We start from the raw sequence: 21,041 nt of genomic DNA, 5'->3' as shown, positions 1-21,041 counted from the left end.
GATTGAAATAAGACTGTCTTGGCTCTCAAAGAGAAATTTTTCTTCCTAAGGATCCCTTGAATCTGTAACCTCATTTGTCAGTGTTTCACTCTGTCACAGGCCTCATCCTTCCCATGTTGACTGTGGAGAGGGTCCCCCAAGGAAGTTGGTTTCCTCCTACAATGCTGCACATTCCTTCCAGATCAGCTTCCTGAGCCATGACCCTGACAGTCCTGCTATTCCACAACCCCTCCAAAAAAATTACAGGCCCCATGCAGCCAACAAATGTTTACTTGGCACCTGTGTGCCAGGCACTATTTTCATTAATAGAGATATAGCAGGGCATGAAAAAAGGCCCTGTTCTAGCTGAGGGTTGGGGAAGACTAAAAATGAGCAAGTACACAATATGGCACTGTTGAAAGTGTCGTGAGGAAAATCAAACCAGAAAAGTGCATGGGAGGGAACTTCCATTGTAGAGTGGTAGCAATATTGAATTTTACTTGTGCCCTGTGACCCTGGAAACGGGAAGGATAAAATATCTCCCTGCCCTCTGTGTTCCAAAAAACAGCTTACTGCAAAGAACCACCTTTCCCCATGTAACTGAGATAAGACTCACAGATACTCACCTTAATTATCTATGACGAGGCCAGACACCGATCTTCCTTTGCTTCTTAAATCATTAGCTGAACTATTTGTCCCAACTGACCAATTGGAACAAAATGCATGTTTCACACTTTGGTTCAGCTCCTCTCCTTCCTCCAGGTCCCTGAACTTTGGCTCAATATACAGCCCCTCCTGAGAAGAGGCTGGCCTCAGGGTCAAACATTCTGTGATCTCCTGTTGGAACACACCACTCTTTGGAACACGCCACTCTTTGGAACACCCCACTACCCCATACCTCATCTTGTCTAGCTTTATTTACTCCTCCACAAACGAACAAAATAATACACTGAAATGATGGCCCTAATCCAACTTGAATTTTTTTTTTTTTTTTTTTGAGATGGAGTCTCGCCCTGTCGCCCAGGCTGGAGTGCAGTGGTGCCATCTCAGCTCACTGCAACCTCCGTCTCCCAGATTCAAGCTATTCTCCTGCCTCAGCCTTCCTAGTACCTGGGACTACAGGTGTGCACCACCATGCCCAGGTAATTTTTGTATTTTTAATAGAGGTGGGGTTTCACCATGTTGGCCAGGCTGGTCTCAAACTCCTGACCTCAAGTGATCCACCTGCCACAGCCTCCCAAAGTGCTGGGATTATAGGAGTGAGCCACCACACTTGGACTAATTTTCATATTTTTAGTAGAGATGGGGTTTCACCATGTTGGCCAAGCTGGTCTGGAACTTTTGACCTCAGGTGATTTACCCGTCTTAGCCTCCCAAAGTACTGGGATTACAAGCCTGAGGCACCATACCCGGCCCCAACTTGAAAATTTGAGAGGGATAAATATTATAAGATCCTTTCCAGAGATGCCAGAATATGGGCACATCCACCTTAGGCATTCTTAGGTGTGGGGTGGGTGCAGAAGCAGTAGAATAAGCTTGCTCCCATCTCTCTTTCAGACCAGAGGTTCTTGTCTCCTGGAGAATGGTCAGTTTGGAAGCACAGGCGGCTAGGCAGCAACCAAGAGGAAACGCTTAGGAAATGATTGATTCACCGCGTTTTTAAATTGCTTAGCTGCTCTTGCCTCTCAGGAGCAAAACGGAGAGGTTAGACTAGATTATTTCAAGGTCCTGTTCTGCTCACAGATTCCTATTGTGTTCCATTTTGGACTTATTACATTGAGTAATTGAGTTCTTCCGATTCAATGACACAATCAGAGAGGCTCTTAAGATTAAAGAGCCTGGAGTTCCTGCAGCCTGAGGAAAGAGGGTGAGTCATCGTTGGTGGCTCTGATCTGGGGCCCTCTAGTGGATAGAAAGTTAATTGAGATTCCGAAGTCTGGACTTCAAGACGTAAAATTACTTGAGACAAGCGGTAGGTTTTGAAACCTTTCATTTTTCCCCAAGGTAAAATAGGATCATTAATTTTTTTTAACATGTGAGAGATACCGATATGTTATAGTCTGCTGAACATTGGATTGGATAATATTCCTAGGCAGATGATTTACAATCAGAAATTGAATAAGAAGCCAAACTTGGAGAAAATGTGGGTTAGCAGAAAAGATAAGTGACCATGTTTTGGGAAAACACAGAATTTATTCTTGCATTATTTAAATTCTAATTTCAAGCCAGTGAAAGAACATCTTCTGCCACTGTGACTGAACAAGTCTTTGCCTTCATACTGTGTCTTCCAGCTTCCTTTAGTTACAGAGGGGGCTCTCTTACCAGGCAAAAAGAAATTAAGTATTTTAAACTGTAGGAATCTAAAATGCCCCTCAGTGGTATAAAGATTATTTTAAGCTAAAACCATCTGAACAAACAGCAGCCATGAGGGCAGGAGGCGGGCGGATCTTATCTAAATTTCTTTTGCTGAGTTAAGCAGGACCTCCCAGAAAATACCAGCCACCATAATTCCCTCTCTGAATGATTTACAGCCAGGAAAAAAAGACAATTATCACTGGAATTAGTAATTGCTTAAACTTTATCTGAACCAAACTTTCCACTCGTTCTTCCACAGAAGCCCTTTCTCCCCCGCCTTTCTCCTTATTCAGTGGATATATAAACTATCTTTGGCTGATTGAGTAGCCATTTCATCTAAAGGATCCAGAGTGAATACACAAATTTTGTCTTTTCTCCTATTAATATGTCTACTGTCAGTTAATTTGCAGACCCCCAAACACTGGACCCAAATCAAAGGCGGAAAAAATATTTCCTTCCATAGGGGAGAAGATAATTATTTTCATAATCATCACTAGGTTCATGACTGAGGCACCTATAATAAAAACATACTAACAAGAGAAAAGCTCACAAACTTAAGTTTTACATGACACAGGAGCCTTCAGAAATGAAGACTCAAAGAAATGAAGAAACTTGTGTATTTTTATGCTTAAAGAGTGGACAATTGTGCAGAAGTATAATTGGACAAAGGGAGTGTGATCTAATGGTAATAAACTGGGGAGAGCTTAGCAAGACTTGTTTGTTCAGGTTCTTCTCTGTGTCCCTGTGTCTTCAGAGATAAGGATATTGCTTTCTTCAAGGAATAGGAAGGGCACCTCTGGAATGAGGGTCTATGGCTTACTTCAGAAAAAGTCAGCTAGATTTTATGGCCTGTTTTGGGGCAAAAGGGCAGGGGAGGGTGAAAGTGACCTTGCTTCTCCTGTTTTCTCAAATGCCAAGGTGCCATATTTTGGGGTAGCATGTTCTGAACCTCATCACTCCCAACAAAACAGGCGTGTACTGCAGAGAATGGGATAGAAGAACTGAGAACTCAAATGAGGTTTGTGGTGCCCAGATATTAATAACAGCAGAAAGCAACTACCACTTCTAAGCTGGAGGGGCAAAGGGACCTCAAGGCACATAGCCGAAGCTGCCCCCACAGAGAGCCCCTCCAGCAAGAAATGGAGCCCCAGGGGAGACGTACCAGTGGTCTGCTAGGCAGTTCAAGGCAGAAGCAATGTGGGAAAACTCTCCCTTCTCCATTCTGCCAGGGTTCTCTATTGGCCGAGTCTCACCCAAAGCCAGCTGACCCAGGAATGTGGAAAATGCAGATTCAGGAGCTGGCCCCTGTGAGTCATAGCAGGGCAGAAAAAGGGTATGGAATTGCTCTAACTGCAAACTGGCCAAGGACTGGCATAATAAGGATAGAAGTTATGATGTTAGAGTTGACAAATATTAGCAATAGAGAGGACTGTTAGTCTTATAGATGTTTGTACAAATAGAACATGAATCTACAAGGTCAGCTTTATGGGGACATGGCCTGTGTAGCTGCATAGGGTTCCATACTTGGTTTAATGTTCTGCTGTCACTGTCTTGAAAGTTTTTAATTTTTTTTTTCTTTTTTGAGACAGGGTCTCACTGCGTTGCCCAGGCTTGTCTTGAACACCTAGGCTCAAGCTATCCTCCTGCTTCAGCCTCCCAAAGTGCTGGGATTGCAGGTGTGAGCCACTACACCCGGCCAAAAGCTCACAAACTTCCTTAAGTTTTACATGACACAGAAGCCTTTAGAAATGAAGACCCAAAGAAATGGGGAAACTTTTTAATTTTTGAACAAAGGGCTGTGTGAGTTTTCATTTTGCAATGGGGCCCATAAATTACGTAGCCAGTCCAGAGGATCAGTAATCTACAACTTAGAGTTGTGGAATGCAGAGAATGTAGCTCTGCTGTCCTCTCTTCTGGATAGAACTAGGACATTGGAGAAGTGGTGACCCTGAAGTTGACTTCAAGGGCTGGGCAATATTGTCAGCCAGGATGCAGGGACAAGAGTACATGGGTAGAAAAGGAAAAGGGAAAGGTCTAGGAGAGAAGGGACTCTTAGGCACCCATAGAAGTTCATCTCTGTGTGGACTGAGATGCAACCCAATAGCTATGAGTAAATATTCTGCTCCATGTTCTGGTTTCCCAAGTATGTGAGGTCTCCCACTAGGAAGACAATCTTTTTTGATAAATGATAATGCCTTCCCTTTCCAGATATTGCCATGCATAATAAGTAAAATTACGATAATCATTTCACAGAAGAGAACAGAAGATCCATGGAAACTTTTTATAAAGACATCTAACCTCAAGTTTTCTGTTTGAAAGCAGTTTGGTATGAGGATTTTAAAAGCTGTAATGAAGACTAAAATTTTACTATGCAGAACCCTAAGTATACAGTCCTTCCTCAATGTCCACAGAGGGTTGGTTCCAGGACCTCTCTCAATACTAAAATCTGTGATTCAGTTCCTTACATAAAATGTTATAGTATTTACATATAACCTACACACATCCTTCTGTATACTTTAAATCATCTCTAGATTACTTACAATACCTCATACAGTGTAAATAATTGTTACATTGTTTTTTAATTTTGTATTTTTTATTCATTTTTTTTTTCCAAATATTTTTGTTATACAGTTGGTTGAATCTGCGGATGCAGAACCCACAGGTAGGGAGGGATGACTGCACTTGATTTTGGAATTTCCTGTGCTACTAAGTTCTTCTCATTCCTGTTCTACAAATTGTTCAACAGTTATGGGTCATAAAAGTTTCAAATTCCTGGGCCTATAATCAACTTTAACACCATCTGTCCTTAAAGTGGGCCGAAGGCAGTGGGTGCCTGCCAGTGGGCTCCAGATTCAGACCAGAGGCCGGACTCTTGAATTTTTATCTTTATTTTACTAACATCCTAGTAGCAATGTTTATTTTGAAGGTAGTAAATGTCAGAATTCTATAGAGTCTACCTTTTAATATATATGGAGGCCAGGTCTGGTGGCTCACACCTGGAATCCCTGCACTTTGGGAGGCTGAGGTGGGAGAATTACTTCAGGCCAGGAGTTCAAGGCCTGCTTGGGCAACATAGGGAGACTCTATCTCCATTAAAAAGAAAAATGAGCTGGGCGTGGTGATGTACACCTATAGTCCCAGCTACTCCTGAGGCTACGGTGGGAGCATCACTTGGGCCCAGGAGGTCAAGGCTGCAGTGAGCCATGTTCACACCACTGCACTCCTGCCTGGGTGACAGAGTGAGACTCTGACTCAGTGTGTGTGTGTGTGTGTGTGTGCGCTGAAGTTTTTACTTAACAAATCTATTTAATGTTTATAATCAACTAGGCATTATTCTAACTGCTTTACAAATATTGGCACATTTAATTCTCATGAGAACTCTGAGGACATACTATTTCATTACAGATGAGGAAACTGATATATAAAGTGAGGCATAAAGTGAATGTGGAATGAGCCTGAAGTGCTTATGGTAACTTTTTATAAGTTCTGCTAGTCTTAAACTGATTTTCCTTTTACTAAGCGTATTTACAAGGAGAAAGAAACAAGGATAATTTCTGTATCTTTTACACCCCTTTTATTTAAATTCTATTTTATAAAAGCTCCTCAGGATACTTGACCTGAGCTGCTCATCAAACTGCCATATTAGTCACACTCTATGCATCATACCTACCATTCTTTAATGCACTGTATTCAAATTCGCCAGGTCCTTCTTTAAACACACAGAAAGCAAAGATTAATGGAAGGTATCTGCACTTGGTAGGAAGGAAGCTACTAAGGGAGACACACAAGTAAATAGTTGAACTGTGTGTTCGCAGACAGGAAGGAACACTTTACCCCTCAAAGTGCAAGAACATGGTAGGAAAGCTTCCTTGATGGGTGATCCTTGCACGAATCTTGAAGGGGAAATATGTAGTTCACCAGGCAGACAAGCAAAGGAAGACTTTTCAGGACTGTCAGGTACAGAAGCACAAGCATAACAAAAGTATATGAAATCTGGGGAACTTCAGGTAGTAGTCTAAAGTGGCTTATGGGCAGGCTATGTGGGGTGATAAGAGATAATTTTCAAAAAAGAGAAAATAATGGCTGTCATAGATGAACATGTATTAAAGATTATATTCTCTCATCAGGCAGATTTTATAAACATTGGTTCAAAGGATAAGTCCAAACAACAAACATTCTAGACCAGGAATGAAATGAATGTGGAAATGGAGGCAAAACTGGCTTCTTCCACAGTGAAAATGGGAAGTCAATTAAACTTCTATTGGACAGAATTTGGATTTCTATAGACCATTATTTTGTGTTGCTATCGCTTATCTATAATTTACAGAGTTGTAAAATAACTCTCATAGAATCAGAATCAGATAATTCAGAAGGATGACTTCTATGTAGTTTTCCATCAAAGCACAACTTTTACCCTACAGTGGGCAGTAAGAGAAAACTAGTTAATTTTTCAGAGGCCACATCAGATAGGGTCACAGATACCACACTAGAGTTTGGATTTCTGTTAGTTTTAGTCTTTGAGCAAAAGAAGTTCATGAAGGGTCAAACTGAGAAGTGCTAGGATCTCCTTTCATCGGAGAGGCATGGCCTGGCAAGGAGGTGGACGTTTGACTGGAATATTTCAAGGATGGATTCAGAGGCTTGATGCAGTAGGTCAGTCAAGAAAGTCTGAGGGCCAGAGCCACGGTAATGGCAAGCGGGAGAGTGGCTGACAAACAAAATACAGTTAAGTAGATCTAGTGAAAGTGGATGTGAGGGATGAAGTAGAAAGAAGGTTGTCTGTGATGGTTTCTAGGTTTCCGGCTTAAACAATTAGCCGCATGGTGGCGCATCCACCTATGTGAAAGGAGCAAGCTTGTGAGGAGCGATGAGCTGGTTTGCCCATCTGAGTGTGAGGTGCCTGTGGAATATCCAGGTGAATATATCAGGAAGGCAGTTAAACAGGGGCTTCTAGGAGACTTGGTGTGGAGTTAGAAGCCACTGGCTGACAGTGGCCTTTGCGAGCAGCCAAGGTGCGAGGAGCAGCACCTGGGAGAATGAGCCCTGAACGGTTCCAGGAAGCTCAGCCTAGTGGAAGGGCCAACGGAGGTCTGTGATATGATGAGCCCCACTACAGTCCCTCGCAATGAAATCGGGAGCAGCCACTGCCTCCCTCGGGGCTCCGCGAGAGGCCCTCCAGAAAGACGCTGGCACGGAACTCGCAGCTCTCCTGCCCGTTGGATCCCGAAGCACCAGTCGGGGCCCCAGACACGAGGCCCCATTTCCGCTTACCCGCCCAACTTCCGCTTCCGGCCCTGGGCTGTGGTGACTGGCGGTGTGGGGTGGGTCAGAGGGCAGTAGGTGCCTCCCGGTGGGAGCATCTTTTGCGCCGCGGTGGCTTCCTGCAAGCTGGTGCAGAGGGGCCCTCGCGGGCCAGCCTCGGGGCACATGCGACGACCTCCATCCCTGGGCCCCACGACGGCCGCAGGGCCCGAAGGCAATGTGCGAAACCTGCGGAAGCGGCAGGCGCCAGGGCCAGGCGCGGCGGGAGGCTGCGGCCCTGAGGCCGGGGGGCGCGGGGAGAATAGGCAAAAGAGGAAAATGGTGGCCCGGGCCACCCCTGGGAGAGGCGAGGTGGAAAGTGATAAGTCGGTTGCAGCATCGGGGGCTGGAAAGGCCGCAAGGCGTCGGGTGGAGGGGCGCAGGGGCCAGGTGAGCCCGTCAGACTCGTCAGACCGGCGAGGCCTAGAAGCAGCAAAGGAGGCTGAACTCCCCTTGCAAACGGAGAGACACAGTAAGAAAGCACCCACGATCGCTTAACATTTAGCCCTTGCACCTCAGCGTGCTCCATCTTTGTTTTACCACTAGTCTTTAACTTGAACCTGCATGGTTATTTCTGATGCACATAGTTGACCAGGAGATGGGAAAAATTGATTTCCTTAAAAGGGGTGTTCCCCGTTAGGAGTCCTTGGTCAGAATTATGATAGGAGGAATTCCTACTTGTGGTCCATTTTGGCTAGTATGAGATGACGATGTTATAAGAGTTATTCAGTTGCTTTAGAATTTACACAGGTTTATATGTAATTCCTTAACAGAAATTAAGGCTTTCATGTTAAAAACAAATGTATATTTACATACAGCTCTTCAGGGAAATAAAAACGATAGCCTCACAATTTTTAATTTCAATGATATTGCATTTTCCTCCTCAATATAAAATCTTTTCTGATATATTTTGTTGTTTTGATCAGCCAAGGAAAAAAGAAAAGTTACTGAAGCCTCAAGTGATGATCCACAGCCAGGGCTTGACCTGGTAAGAAAGGAATCATTAACCAGTTCGGAATCTTTCCAAACAGTGGAATGCTTGCAGTCTTTGGGTAAGGAAAGTATAGTAGAAGGTATTAAAAGAAGAATTCGAAATAAAAAACTTAAAAGCTTAGAAAACCCACCTCTCAAAATAACCGAAAATGAGGCTACACAAAATATTATGGTTGAATTCCAAGATGAACTGTACAAGAATACTCCAAAATATTCTTGTAACATCTTGTCACCTGAAGTAGAAAATAATTCTGTTTTAAAATTACGTGATTGCAATTGTTTCCCCCATTCCAAGGGTTGTAATGATGAAAACAACCTGCCATATAAGCCTGATGGTGGATGTATGCATGTAGCAGACAATTTCTCAAAGAAAGAAAACCTTAGGAGTCTTGCAGAGAAGAGTGACACAAATAGTATTCCTCAGCTCTTAGAAACCGAAAAAAATGTAATAGGAGTAAATAAGTTACTACCAGAAGAGAGTGATTTATACCAAAATAAAACCAATGGCTTGCTTTCCTGCCTTCAACGTGAAAAAAATAAATATTCAATAGAGGAGAGCAGTGTTGGGCAAAAACCCAGGAAAAGGATGAAGTTGTCTGAAAAAGCAGATGAAACAGTTACTGAGATGAACTTCTCTAATGAGTATAACAAGTCCGAGTTGATGTTGCAAGAAAATCAAATGATTGCTGATGGTAAAGAAGCAGAGACTAAAAGTCCTTTAAATGTTTTGAGAAAAGTAAGCCATAATACAGTCTCTTTGATGGATCATTTATTAAGTGTCCCAGAAACAGTAGAAAAAGAAACAAGTTCTGAACATCATGTAAATGCTGTGTTTCAGAAAACCATTGAACCACTTTTGAAAGAAGAAACAGAGAATGCTTCAGAGCCCTTAGGATATGAAAGCATGGCGTCGAAAGAGGATTTTAAATCGATGAAAAGCTTCATAGGGAAATCACCTAATGAGTACCATATTGACAGGAGATCTTCACGGGAAGACTTAAGAAGTGCATCTGAAGAATTGAAGTTAAGCTGTCAGAGGACAATACCTATGACTGGTAAAAGAACTTGGCCCTATTATTCATGTGCTAGAATATCTGCCTGGTGTTGGAAAAAGGCTTCCTTGCCAGAATCAGGTTACTTTCTCCCTGGGTCTCAGGAAAGTTGTAGGCAAGTTGATGTCCCTAAACACCAAACAAACCAGACCCACTTAACTGACTCCAAATTATTATTACAAAGTTCCTTAACAGAAACAAACACTGAGTCTTCAAGTAAAGAAAAATTAGATTCTAATTCGAATTGTTTGTCTTCAGTTTCTGCAGTAGAACCTACTTTAATGGTTATAAAGGAACCTATAATCAAGGATGATAAAAAGATAAAATCAGAGGAACTGAGCAGAAGTGGGTCAGAGGTAATTTCTAACACTACTGAAGATACTCAATTAACCAGTAAGACTCAAAGCTTAACAGGAAATAAAAGAAAACATAGAGGAAATTTAACAAAACTTAATTTGACAGCAACTTCCAAAGATGGTCAGGAAGCAAATAACTCTACAGGCAAAACTATTCATCGAAAAGCATGCATTGCTCAACAAACATTTATAGTTCCAGACTTGGTTAAAATATTGAACACAGGACGGCTGACTAATTTTAAAATTCCTTTACTTAAGAATAAAATAGAAAAAGGAAAAGAAGTAAATGCCAAGTCATCAGAGAGAGAAGCTTACAGTCCTCTAGAACTTCTGGACAATTTATCTGGAGCAGATGTAAGACAGAATAGGAGTAAAGAAAATGTCTCCATGACAATGTTAGGACCTCAAACTTTGAGCATACGAAATAGTGTAACTCCAGTGCAAGTTAGTTCTGACTCATTCTACAATAAGAATTCCTATAGTATTTCTCCAAGCTTTACAAAGCAAGGTAACAATAGCAAACCATCTAATCACGTCTCTGAACCAGGCAATATTGTTTCTAATAAAGAAGTTGCTTCTCTCACAGTTGAAAATAATGCTTTTTCTTGTGATCCTGGGTACGTAGAGAAAAGTCCTTCCTTCTGCTGTAAAGAACAAGAAACATTCAGACCAGTTTCCAGTGAAGTTAGGGGTAGAAAAATAACTAAGAATTTTTCAGAAGTAGGGTTTCCAGATATTCTTAAAGCATATGAAGATGATGTCCTCTTAATTGATGTAATTCAAGATGACCCAGACCTCTTTGGAGTCTCCAATGAAGGGGAGCTCTCATTTACTTCAGGGGTCCCCAGGAGAAGCCAGGAGCCCAATGTTGCTGGAGAGCACCAATCAACAGACTCCAAGTACATGGAAACTCCAGTAAAAAAAGAACCAAGTGATGACTTAAGGTATGCATGTTCAAGTATGCCTTTTAGTGCAGATTGTTGGGGGTTAGAAAAGCAGTCTCTTAAGTTTCACTAATGTATTCAGTGATATTGAAGCTCCAGTATTTTTTAACGCAGTTATTTATTAAATGTTATATACCATTATTACTGCTGATAACCTGGAAATGTCATTATGCTAAAACTTAGAGTCAAAATAATGAATTATATGTATCTTGGAAGATAGAAAAGATTAGCTGTTCAGAATTTATGGTTCAGAGTGGCTTTTTTTTTTTTTTTTACGGAGTCTCACTCTGTCACCCAGGCTGGAGTGCAGTGGCGCAATCTCGGCTCACTGCAAGCTCTGCCTCCCAAGTTCACGCCATTCTCCCACCTCAGCCTCCCAAGTAGCTGGGACTACAGGCACCCCCCACCACGCCCGGCTAATTTTTTTTTTTTTGTATTTTTAGTAGACACGGGGTTTCACTGTGTTAGCCAGGATGGTCTTGATCTCCTGACCTCGTGATCCACCCGCCTCAGCCTCCCAAAATGCTGGGATTACAGGCATGAGCCACCGCACCCAGCCCATAGAGTAGCTTTTTAAGTGATGGAGATTGCTTCTTTCAAAAGTTAAGTTTATTTTCCTTTTTTTTTTTTTTTTTTTTTTTTTTTTTTTTTTTTTTTTTGAGACGGAGTCTTGCTCTTTCGCCCAGGCTGGAGTGCAGTGGCGCAATCTCGGCTCACTGCAAGCTCCGCGTCCTGGGTTCACGCCATTCTCCTGCCTCAGCCTCTCCGAGTAGCTGGGACTACAGGCGCCCGCCACCACGCCCGGCTAATTTTTTGTATTTTTTAATAGAGACGGGGTTTCACCGTGGTCTCGATCTCCTGACCTTATGATCCGCCCGCCTCGGCCTCCCAAAGTGCTGGGATTACAAGCGTGAGCCACCGCGCCCGGCCCAAGTTTATTTTCAAATGTTCTTTAATTATTATAAATATGCAGATAAACTTTTACTTCAGCCAGGTTACTTATTAAGATCAGTGCTATCTATTTTAATCCATTTTTCATAGCCTCCTTGTTCAATAAGAAGTTCATTTTTCAGGGGACAGAGACAGCTTGGAAATTTTTATTTGAAGTAATTAGGGCTTGAAAGTAGAGTCAGAAGTTAAACTAATTTTCAGAGATAAACAGCATAAAATTTATTTGTGGTTTTACTTTTAAGGCAATGGTTTTAAATGATGATTTTTTTCCCTCAAATAGGACTAGTTTGCCTAATGCAACCTTAAATGGGGCCAAGTAGTAACCTTCATGCTCAGGAACTTAATCTATTCTGCTTGGCCCCAAATTGATTTAATATTATGTCATATTTTACTTAATTTTATAATTCCTGAAGCTGTTATTTATATAATACCTGAATATCATAATATTTTGTGAACAGACTCAAAGAAAAATGAAAACACTTTTCATTAAGATTCAGTGGTGCATGACTTAAGTTTCTCTGCCATTTATTTGCAGTTACCTTTGTGGTATCATACTCTTCTTGATGGTCTTACTGTTACAGGAACTTGAAACTTATCACCACATATAATGCTGTGTGCCAAATGGAGAACCAAGAGTTTTATTGATTTTTTTAACCATGTAATGAGGTAGCCTGGTAATCTGCCTGTTTTGAAGATGGAAAAAAATGAAGATAAATTTGTCACTTGCCCAAGATCACACTCCTAGTAACAGAATCTGAATTTGAACCTAGCCCTGTCTTACTCTAAACCTAGTGATTGTCTTTGTAGTCTGACCTTGGTTTTTGAATCTTCTTATTACCACCTAACAACTATGTGACCTTTTAGGCAAATTATTTCGTCTTTCTGTAAAAAGGGAAAGTACTTGCCTCAGAGTTGTGAGGATTAAATTAAATAATGAATAGAAAAGGTTTTGGCATTTTTAACTGTTATACCATACTTCCTTGGAGGAATACAAAGGAAAATCAGAGTAAATTCTGCATTCAAGAGCAAACTTCTCTGTTGAGTGACAAGATGTTGACAGTGAGCTAAGCCAAATTTAGAAAGATAAATGTTGTGAATTAAAGTGCAGGACCTTTGTTCTTTATTCTTTTTTAAAGAATAATGGCTGATATTAAAACATGATACATGTTCATTAAAGTAAAAAGCGGTGTTGGGGGGGAAATTCCACCACCCAAATAACAAAATAATTGCTATTTGCATGCATCATTCCAGACATGTATCTATACATATAAGTGGATATAATATTAGAAAAATTGGATCATGCCATTTTTTAGTAAAAACGCTAAAGAAAATTTCATTTACACTTAACCAGAAGAGGCAGAGAAATGAAAGTGGAATGAAATGGATTGCTGAATTAATATACTTCTTTACCACAAGAAATTAGTTTCTTGAAGTTCTCTCTCAAGTTAGTAAGGAAACTTATTTAAAAGTTTGAGTTTTAGCTTCACTTATAAAAATTGTTTTCCAACTTTAGACAGCAGTGTTTGCTTTCTTAATATGAAAGATGAGTGTATTTGTACACACTTTTTCTCCTAATATTGCCTACCCCACATTTTTGTTTAAAGTTTATTTTATATTACTAAGCCTTGTGCCATGTACATTCCTTCAATAAACTGAACTCCAAAGATCCTCATTATTAGTTATCTATTTAAATTGATTCAGTCCCTACCACCAGTCCTATTTACTTTCCTCTAATCTTGACTATTTTTGTTATTTTTTTGAGAGGGAGTGTTGCTCTGTCGCCCAGGCTGGAGTGCAGTGGCGGATCTCAGCTCACTGCAACCTATGCCTCCCAGGTTCAAGCAATTCTCCTGCCTTGGCCTCCTGAGTAGCAGGGATTACAGGCACATGCCACCACTCCTGGCTAATTTTTTTTGTACTTTTAGTAGACGGGATTTCACCATGTTGGCCAGGCTGGTCTCCAACTCCTGACCTCAAGCTATCTGCCTGCCTCGGCCTCCCAAAGTGCTGGGATTACAGGCGTTAGCCACTGTGCCTGGCCTAATCTTGACTATTTTGATTCATCGCTTAGTTAGCTAGATTTCAGAGCAAAGAAATTTTTTAAGATGAGTTCACGATTACTGTGTTCCCTAAAATCTTGGGTGCATGATAATTATTTGTCTAAGAGCAGGTTGTCTGTGTGTAAAATTCTTAGTTTACATATTTCCCCCTCACAACTATGTAGACATTGCTCTCCTGCTTTCTGACATTATGTGTTGTAGTAAAAATCTTTGAGGCCAAACTAATACTCCCACTGCTCCACTTTAAACTGCCTTTATTTTTTGGTCTTGTTTTCCACCTTGGGAATGGTAATCACTTTTTCCTGAGACAAGGTTAGCCATTTTGGTTTGCAGTATCAAGTGTTTATTTCAGATAGCTTTTTTGTTACTATCTTTGAACTTCATTTTTCTTCACTTCAAAAGCACCAGTTATACTTTTATTGGCTCTTCTTTGCCTTTTATCTACTTCTAAAGTTTCTGTTTTTAAACAAACTTGAACATTTTCTCAGTATTATTTTAATATTTTTATATTTGTTCTGCACTGGAAATACTAGTTTTGTAGTCATCCACAGTACTAGGATAAACCTTAACAGGGAGAAATGAAGACCTGATAACCAGAGAATCTAGCAGTAGTTGCACAGAAACTTGTTAATGGTTCTAGAACTAAATGAAGCTTAAAATATAATTTCAAATTTCAGCTATGTCCTTTTACCAGTCAGTTACTAGTTCTTATGCTCCGTTTTCTCCCTTCTAAGACACTAAGAGGCTGAAGCCTGCTGGAATGACTTTTTATTTTACAGGAATAAAAGTAGAAGATGAAAGGATGAGGCCCATATATTGTCAGAAACTCTGGACTGCCCCTTTTGGTAAAACAAGTAGACAAACCTGAGCTGACTTAATCACTGGGGAAAATATTCTTAGACCAGATTGGGGAGAATTTGGAAGGTGTCTAAGTCATGAGAGAATGCTTATTTGTTTTTAGTCTCCACAGTGGGGAAAGTCCATATTAAAATCTAAAACATTAGAAGCATACTAGAACTCATTCGCTAAAACTTGAACTGGTCTGCTTGGAAATGTGTAATGGCTGAAATTGGTAAAACGTTTGAAATAGCCTGTATCATTGGAAATGATCTGAGGATGTCTGTAATAGTCAGTGCTGGACAGTTAATCTGTACTAGAACATAGGATTATTATATGCTAAAATATCAGTTGAATGATACCATACAGTGGATTGCTGAGATTTTAACAGTCTGCCAAAAATTCAGGGGAATTACTATATAGCTAGGGGGGAAGGGGGAGGAGTGGGGGACTAATGTGTTTTAAACAAAAGTATATAAACTGAAGTACTAAGAGCAGTAGGAGTTTAGAAAAGAGAAGAATGAAAGAAATCTTCGAAAAGCAAAAATTTGTATTGATCCTTGAAGTTTGGATTTTAGATTAACAAAGGAGAAGAAGGAAAGAAGTTTGGTAGGGAAGGAGAAATAATGAGGAATATGTGGGCAGAAGGGTAAAAGTACATATAAACATGATTGTGTACAGAAGGTTAAAGGTTTTCCTGACTCCATCAGGCAGAGGTAGAATCCCTTATGCATTCCCATAGCACCTTATGCTACCTCAGCTGTGGCATTGATTTCATGGTGGAATAATTTAATCTCTCACTTGCTAAACTGTTGGATTTCTTGAGGGTAGGAAATGTCCATGTCTTATTTACCTTCATTTGCAAGTCCAGTCCCTCATATATTGAGATGGGAAAGAGAATTAAGGTTTCAATTCCTATTTGAGAATATTGCAGGCCATTTCTGAAGCACTTGAATTAGATTACATGTAAATGGAGACAGTGAATCCTTTCTTAAGCAAGTAGACATTGAACAATAGTGGGAAATAAGATTTTATAAGTAGGGTGATGCTAGATTAAGGAGGTTCGAAAGTTAGGCACAAAAATTTGAATTCAGTATGGAATTGATGTTGGTGATCAGTGGGGATCAGTTATTTACCACCTTCACAACTTGGTCTCAAATCCATAGGCAGCCATTGTAGATTCTGCAGCCAGTAAATAATAAACTTCTGAGGTATAAATATCTGGTATCAATCCACAGAAAATAAAACCCTACCACTTTTGCCCAGGCATTTGAGTCTCATTAGACCCATGCCTAGCCTGGATCTATGCCGGGCAAATTATATCCTGTCTCAAGTAACTTACTTTCTCAGAGTCTGACTTAATCCCAGTTTGTTCCCCAAGAGAGGACTTCTAGAGTAGAGTGGTCTTATTACCAATTTTACCATCAAATGACAAAAAAAAAAAAAAACAGGTTTCCGCCAAAAATAAAGATCATTTTTTCTCTCCCTTATATATTGAGATTCATTGTCTTTTAAGAAACTTACTTTTCTTCATTGTCCCGTTCCACTGAGAATCTAATGTGCTCTAACTTTACTGCAAATTTTTATTAAATTTTTATTAAATTTTAATCATAAGAACTGATATTTAATGTCTACCCTGTGCTAGATACATTACTTATTTTATTTAGTGAAACAATTCTGAGGTTGAAACTCATCCTATTTTTGTACTTAAATCAAAATGATTAACTGTCTAAAGGACCCAGCTTGCAAGTATCAGAGCTGACATCTGAACTCAAGGCAACCTGCTCCAAACTCTGTTCCTGCTCTGCGAAACAGCACACTGGAAGAGCAGCATTTTGGTTCTTCCTATATATTTAATTCAATTACTCTGCAAACTACCGCAGGACATTATTTCACTTTAGGTCCCTTTCTTCTCATCTCTGCTTCCTCTTTAAAGTAGCAGGTGGGGACTATGAAGAAACATTATTCTGATTTTTTTTCTTTTCTCTTTCAGGCCACGTAAACTAGTCTTTGTCTTTGCTAGAATAAACAATATTGTACGTGATTGAACATTTGTAATATCAGGAGACCGAACAGTATAGTGTGGCATCAGGCTAGGGAACCCCTGCCTTGATGAATTGGATACCATAATATTTATCTGCTTAGGGCCACTACTACTTGCATAATAATTGCCCCAGTAAATTTGTAGCAGTCCTATCCCGAAACAGAATATGGGTATTTGTAAATAAATGAATACTGACCACAATTAGCATCTCGGAAGGAAGCAGTGACATTCTGAATTTTTTTCTCTTTTTTTTTTTTTTTTTTCTTTGAGAGAGAGAGGGTCTTGCTTTGTTCCCCAGGCTGGAGTGCAGTGATGCCACCATCATGGCTCACTGCAGCCTCTACCTACCAGGCTCAAACGATCCTCACACCTCAGCCTTCCAAGTAGCTGGGGCTACAGGTGCATGCCACCACACTTGGCTAATGTTTTCCTCTTTTTGTAGAGACTGAATCTCACTGTGGTGCCCAACCTAGTCTTGAATTCCTGGACTCAAGCAATCCTCCCACATCAGCCTCCCAAATTGTGGGGATTATAGGTGTGAGCCACTATGCTAAGCCCTAAACTTTTTCCTTGGGCAATAGTTTTCAAACATTTTCTGATAGTAATTATTCTAAAGCAATCATCTTCCAGCTATTTTGCCAATTACCCACAATAAAGATCTGTTTTATATTACAATCTGGTACATATTTATAAAGATATGAAATTATAGGTTTACGAAAACAATTATTTTCCTTACTACAACAGATATAGTCTCATATTTCATATTCGATTTCATTAAAAAATTTCTTGGTTGGGACCCACTAAATAGATTTCATTATCCACATGAAAAGTGCTCTGGTAGAGAATAAGCTTGATGTAATCTGTATGGCTCTTCAGAGTTGGCTTAAACCTGTCTTACTCTTTCCTCTCCTTTTTACTCAGATCTTCTCTTTGCTTATCTGTATTTCTGTAGCCTCATCCAAATCTCTTTTATCTCCTTTTGTTGTTCTTCCCTTCATTTTTCCCTTTTCTATTTCACCAATTCACAACTGTGACTACACTCCACCAATGCAAAACTGTAAAATATTTGTGTAAATTATAATTTTTCTCACTTTATAATTTTTTTTCACCTAGGTGAATTTAACTTTTTGTCTCTCAAATTCCAGACAAAAATAAACTGTTTCTTACAAGAGTTTGCATGTGTAATTTTACCTTCCTTGTAAGTTAGCTATTTTCATAGTAAAAAGTTTCCCATACCTATATAAATTATACTAGCAGTATTATAAATACTATCGTAATACTTGGAAATTAAGCTAATATACTTGTTGTACCTATTTATGAATGGAACTTTCGGGATAATTAGAGGCCACAGAAGCATCCCTCAGTTCTCTATTGAGTCACTTAGTTCTGTTCATGTTATTACCTCAATATCTCTCATGGCTGTTCCTTCCTCTAAATTCTCTCTATGTTCTTATTTTTCTCCTAGATTATTGTAATGAGCTCCTGGTTAATCTTCCTAAACTCTCTTAATATATCTTTTGTCATAGTGATATTCGGAATAGAAATTGATCTGCCAGTAACTGTTGAGAGTGTTTCACTGGCTTTCAGCCACCTGGGGATAGTCTAAATTGCTTGGCATGGCTTTTTAAGGCTCTTTAGTGGATCTGTATCCATTCCCTCTTTGGCAACTATGGTATTGGAGGGAGGAAAGTGGGGTGAAAGGCTAATGAAAGATAAACATAGCAAGCAGCTCACTGTTTCTACAATGCACCATGTACTTTAGGCCTTTTGCATATGTTTATCTGAGTCTCTTTCTTTGCATTCAGTTGTCCATCAATCACATCTGAGATACTATTCCAGGGATTTGTTCCAGTAGTTCTCTTGGCATGTATCTCAGTATATTATGTCTGCTTGTATGTGAGCCTCATCTTGTACTGGAATTGCTAGAAAGGAGGGAGGCATCTTCATTTGGGTCTCCTTAGTGTGGAATATGTTAGGTGCTGCATGTGTGGAGAACAACTAGACATATATAAGCCTTGTCCTCACAGTGCTTTTAGGGAGGCAAATAAGCATGTACCATAAAATGATAGGAGAAATGCAAGATGTTAAATGCCTCCTGGTGAAAGTGGCATTTAAAATGATCACTAAAGGATAAGTAGGAATTAGCTAATTGTTGAGGAAAACTGAGACACCAAAATAATGTCCCATGGCTTGGTGTTCAAATGGCAGGAAATGAAGCTACAGAATGTGCAAAAGCTGTCATGAAGGGCTGTGAGAGTCAAATGACCATAGAATTTACCTTCTGGTTTATAAAGCTTTTGAGAAGGACATGAGGAGCTGTTAACAATATGCCAGGACAACAGGCGTAAACAGACCATCCTAGGCAAACTAGAATTTATGGTGAGTGTGAAGTTTATGCTAACCATATAGGAATTCATGGAAAGACTTTTAAATAAGAGAGATAATTTGATCACATTTACTTTTAAAAATCATTATAGCTGTGGTGTGGAGGATAAACTGGCAGGGAGCTATTGTAATAAGCCGAAAGAACGTGGTGACTTTACACAGAAGTGTGAGTGAATTTGAGGGAGGTTTAAGAAGTGAATATTGATTGGTTCATCAGATGGAAGTGAGGCAGAGGGAGGTGTTAAGGTTGATACCTGGTTTCTCTCTTAGAGAAGAACATTACCGTCCATCTCCCATGCAAAAAAGCTGTATTGGGGAGGTCAAATTTAGACATTTTGAGTTGAAGAGGCCTTTGAGATACTGAGATGGAAATACTCTAGTAGATAGCTAGATATGAATCTAGAAAGGTCCAGGTTAGAGAAAGATTTGCATTTGTTTATGTTTTCTGCTTGTATTATTTCCCCATCCTTTAAACTATACTTCTCATTGTTTCTAGGGTTTATGTTGGGAAAAAATACTTTGTTTTCTAAACTTCAAAGCATGGTAAATACAAAATGTTTTGTTTAGTTTTCGTCTTTCTTGGCTAGGAAGTAATTCTGAACCAAGAGCAGTCGCAGTGCTGAAGGATATGCTTATCCACTTGTTAAATGAACAAATGGTGGGATTATCAGTGTTTATTTTATTCTGTGTACTTTTATGTGTTTTAAATTTTTGTCTAAGTGATTAAAAATGGAATAGTGTTTGGCCATTTGTATTTGAGTGGCTCCTATAAATGTAGTTTTCATCTGTTGGGCCTATACTATTGGCTTTAAGGACATCTTATCTCATTTAATCCTCACAATACCTTGTGGTTAGGTGGTATTCTCATTTTACAGATATGGTTAAACTTAAAGAAGTTAAGTAGTTTTGCCACAGTTTACTCAGCAAGTAGCAGAACAGTGTTTGAACCGAGACTGGTCTAACTCTGTTCTACATATTCTTAGTCTTTAGACTCTAAGTTGTCTTTAGGGACTACCAAAAAAAATTAAGCTGCTTTCAAGCTGTCTTCCTTTGACATTGACCGTATGACATACATATACATGCTTAAGAGTAGAAGTTGGCCAGGCACAGTGACTCATGCCTGTAATCCCGGCACTTTGGGAGGCCAAGGCCAATGGATCACCTGAGGTCAGGAGTTTGAGACCAGCCTGACCAACATGGCAAAACCCCGTCTCTACTAAAAATACAAAATTAGCTGGGCGTCGTGGTGCATGCCTGTAATCCCAGCTACTCAGGAGGCTGAGGCAGTAGAATCACTTGAACTCATGAGGCAGAGGTTGTGGTGAGCCAAGATTGCACCGTTGCACTCCAGCCTGGGCAACAAGAGTGAAACTCCATCTCAAAAAAAAAAAAAAAAAAAAAAAAAAAGAGTAGAAGTTAAACACTATCTTGTATTGGTGTAATACTTTTTTGAATTCTTGTCAAGCTCTCAGTAACAAAGTTTGTGTGGCAGCACCCCCTAACAGTTGAGGCATATGTGATTAAAGAGCCAAACAAAAAATCCACACAGGTGCACTGGATTCTGAGTCTCATTATAGTAAGTACTCTGCCCTGGAGGACTTGAGCTGATGTTCACCAGCAGCTAAACTGAATATTATATAATGTTTAGAGAAGCGGATAGTTCTGCTAAGAATCTATTATAATGTTTAAGCTCTGTTTGCTTTATAATAGAGAACTTCCTGTACTGGACTGTGGATCGATAAAGCCAGACATCTGTGCTTCCAACTCAGCAGGTAAAAGTTGAC

The 21,041-nt window shown here is 39.9% G+C and overlaps 1 protein-coding gene across 1 annotated transcript in view; it reads left to right on the top strand.

The window, feature by feature from the left end:
- Positions 1-7,595: 7,595 nt before the first annotated feature.
- The window catches only part of TOPAZ1 (testis and ovary specific TOPAZ 1), an 89,852-nt gene continuing 76,406 nt past the window's right edge, over positions 7,596-21,041 (top strand). Inside the window, exons 1-3 of the mRNA XM_055294766.2 lie at positions 7,596-8,107; positions 8,562-10,980; positions 20,968-21,029. Coding sequence (XP_055150741.2) covers positions 7,762-8,107; positions 8,562-10,980; positions 20,968-21,029 — 2,827 coding nt within the window. The 5' untranslated portion in view covers positions 7,596-7,761. The remainder of the gene's footprint in view (positions 8,108-8,561; positions 10,981-20,967; positions 21,030-21,041) is intronic.

Source organism: Symphalangus syndactylus, chromosome 1 (assembly GCF_028878055.3).
Source record: "Symphalangus syndactylus isolate Jambi chromosome 1, NHGRI_mSymSyn1-v2.1_pri, whole genome shotgun sequence".
NCBI lineage: Eukaryota > Metazoa > Chordata > Mammalia > Primates > Hylobatidae > Symphalangus > Symphalangus syndactylus.
Note: the sequence above shows the minus strand (reverse complement) of the source record. Positions and strands in the feature narration are given on the sequence as shown.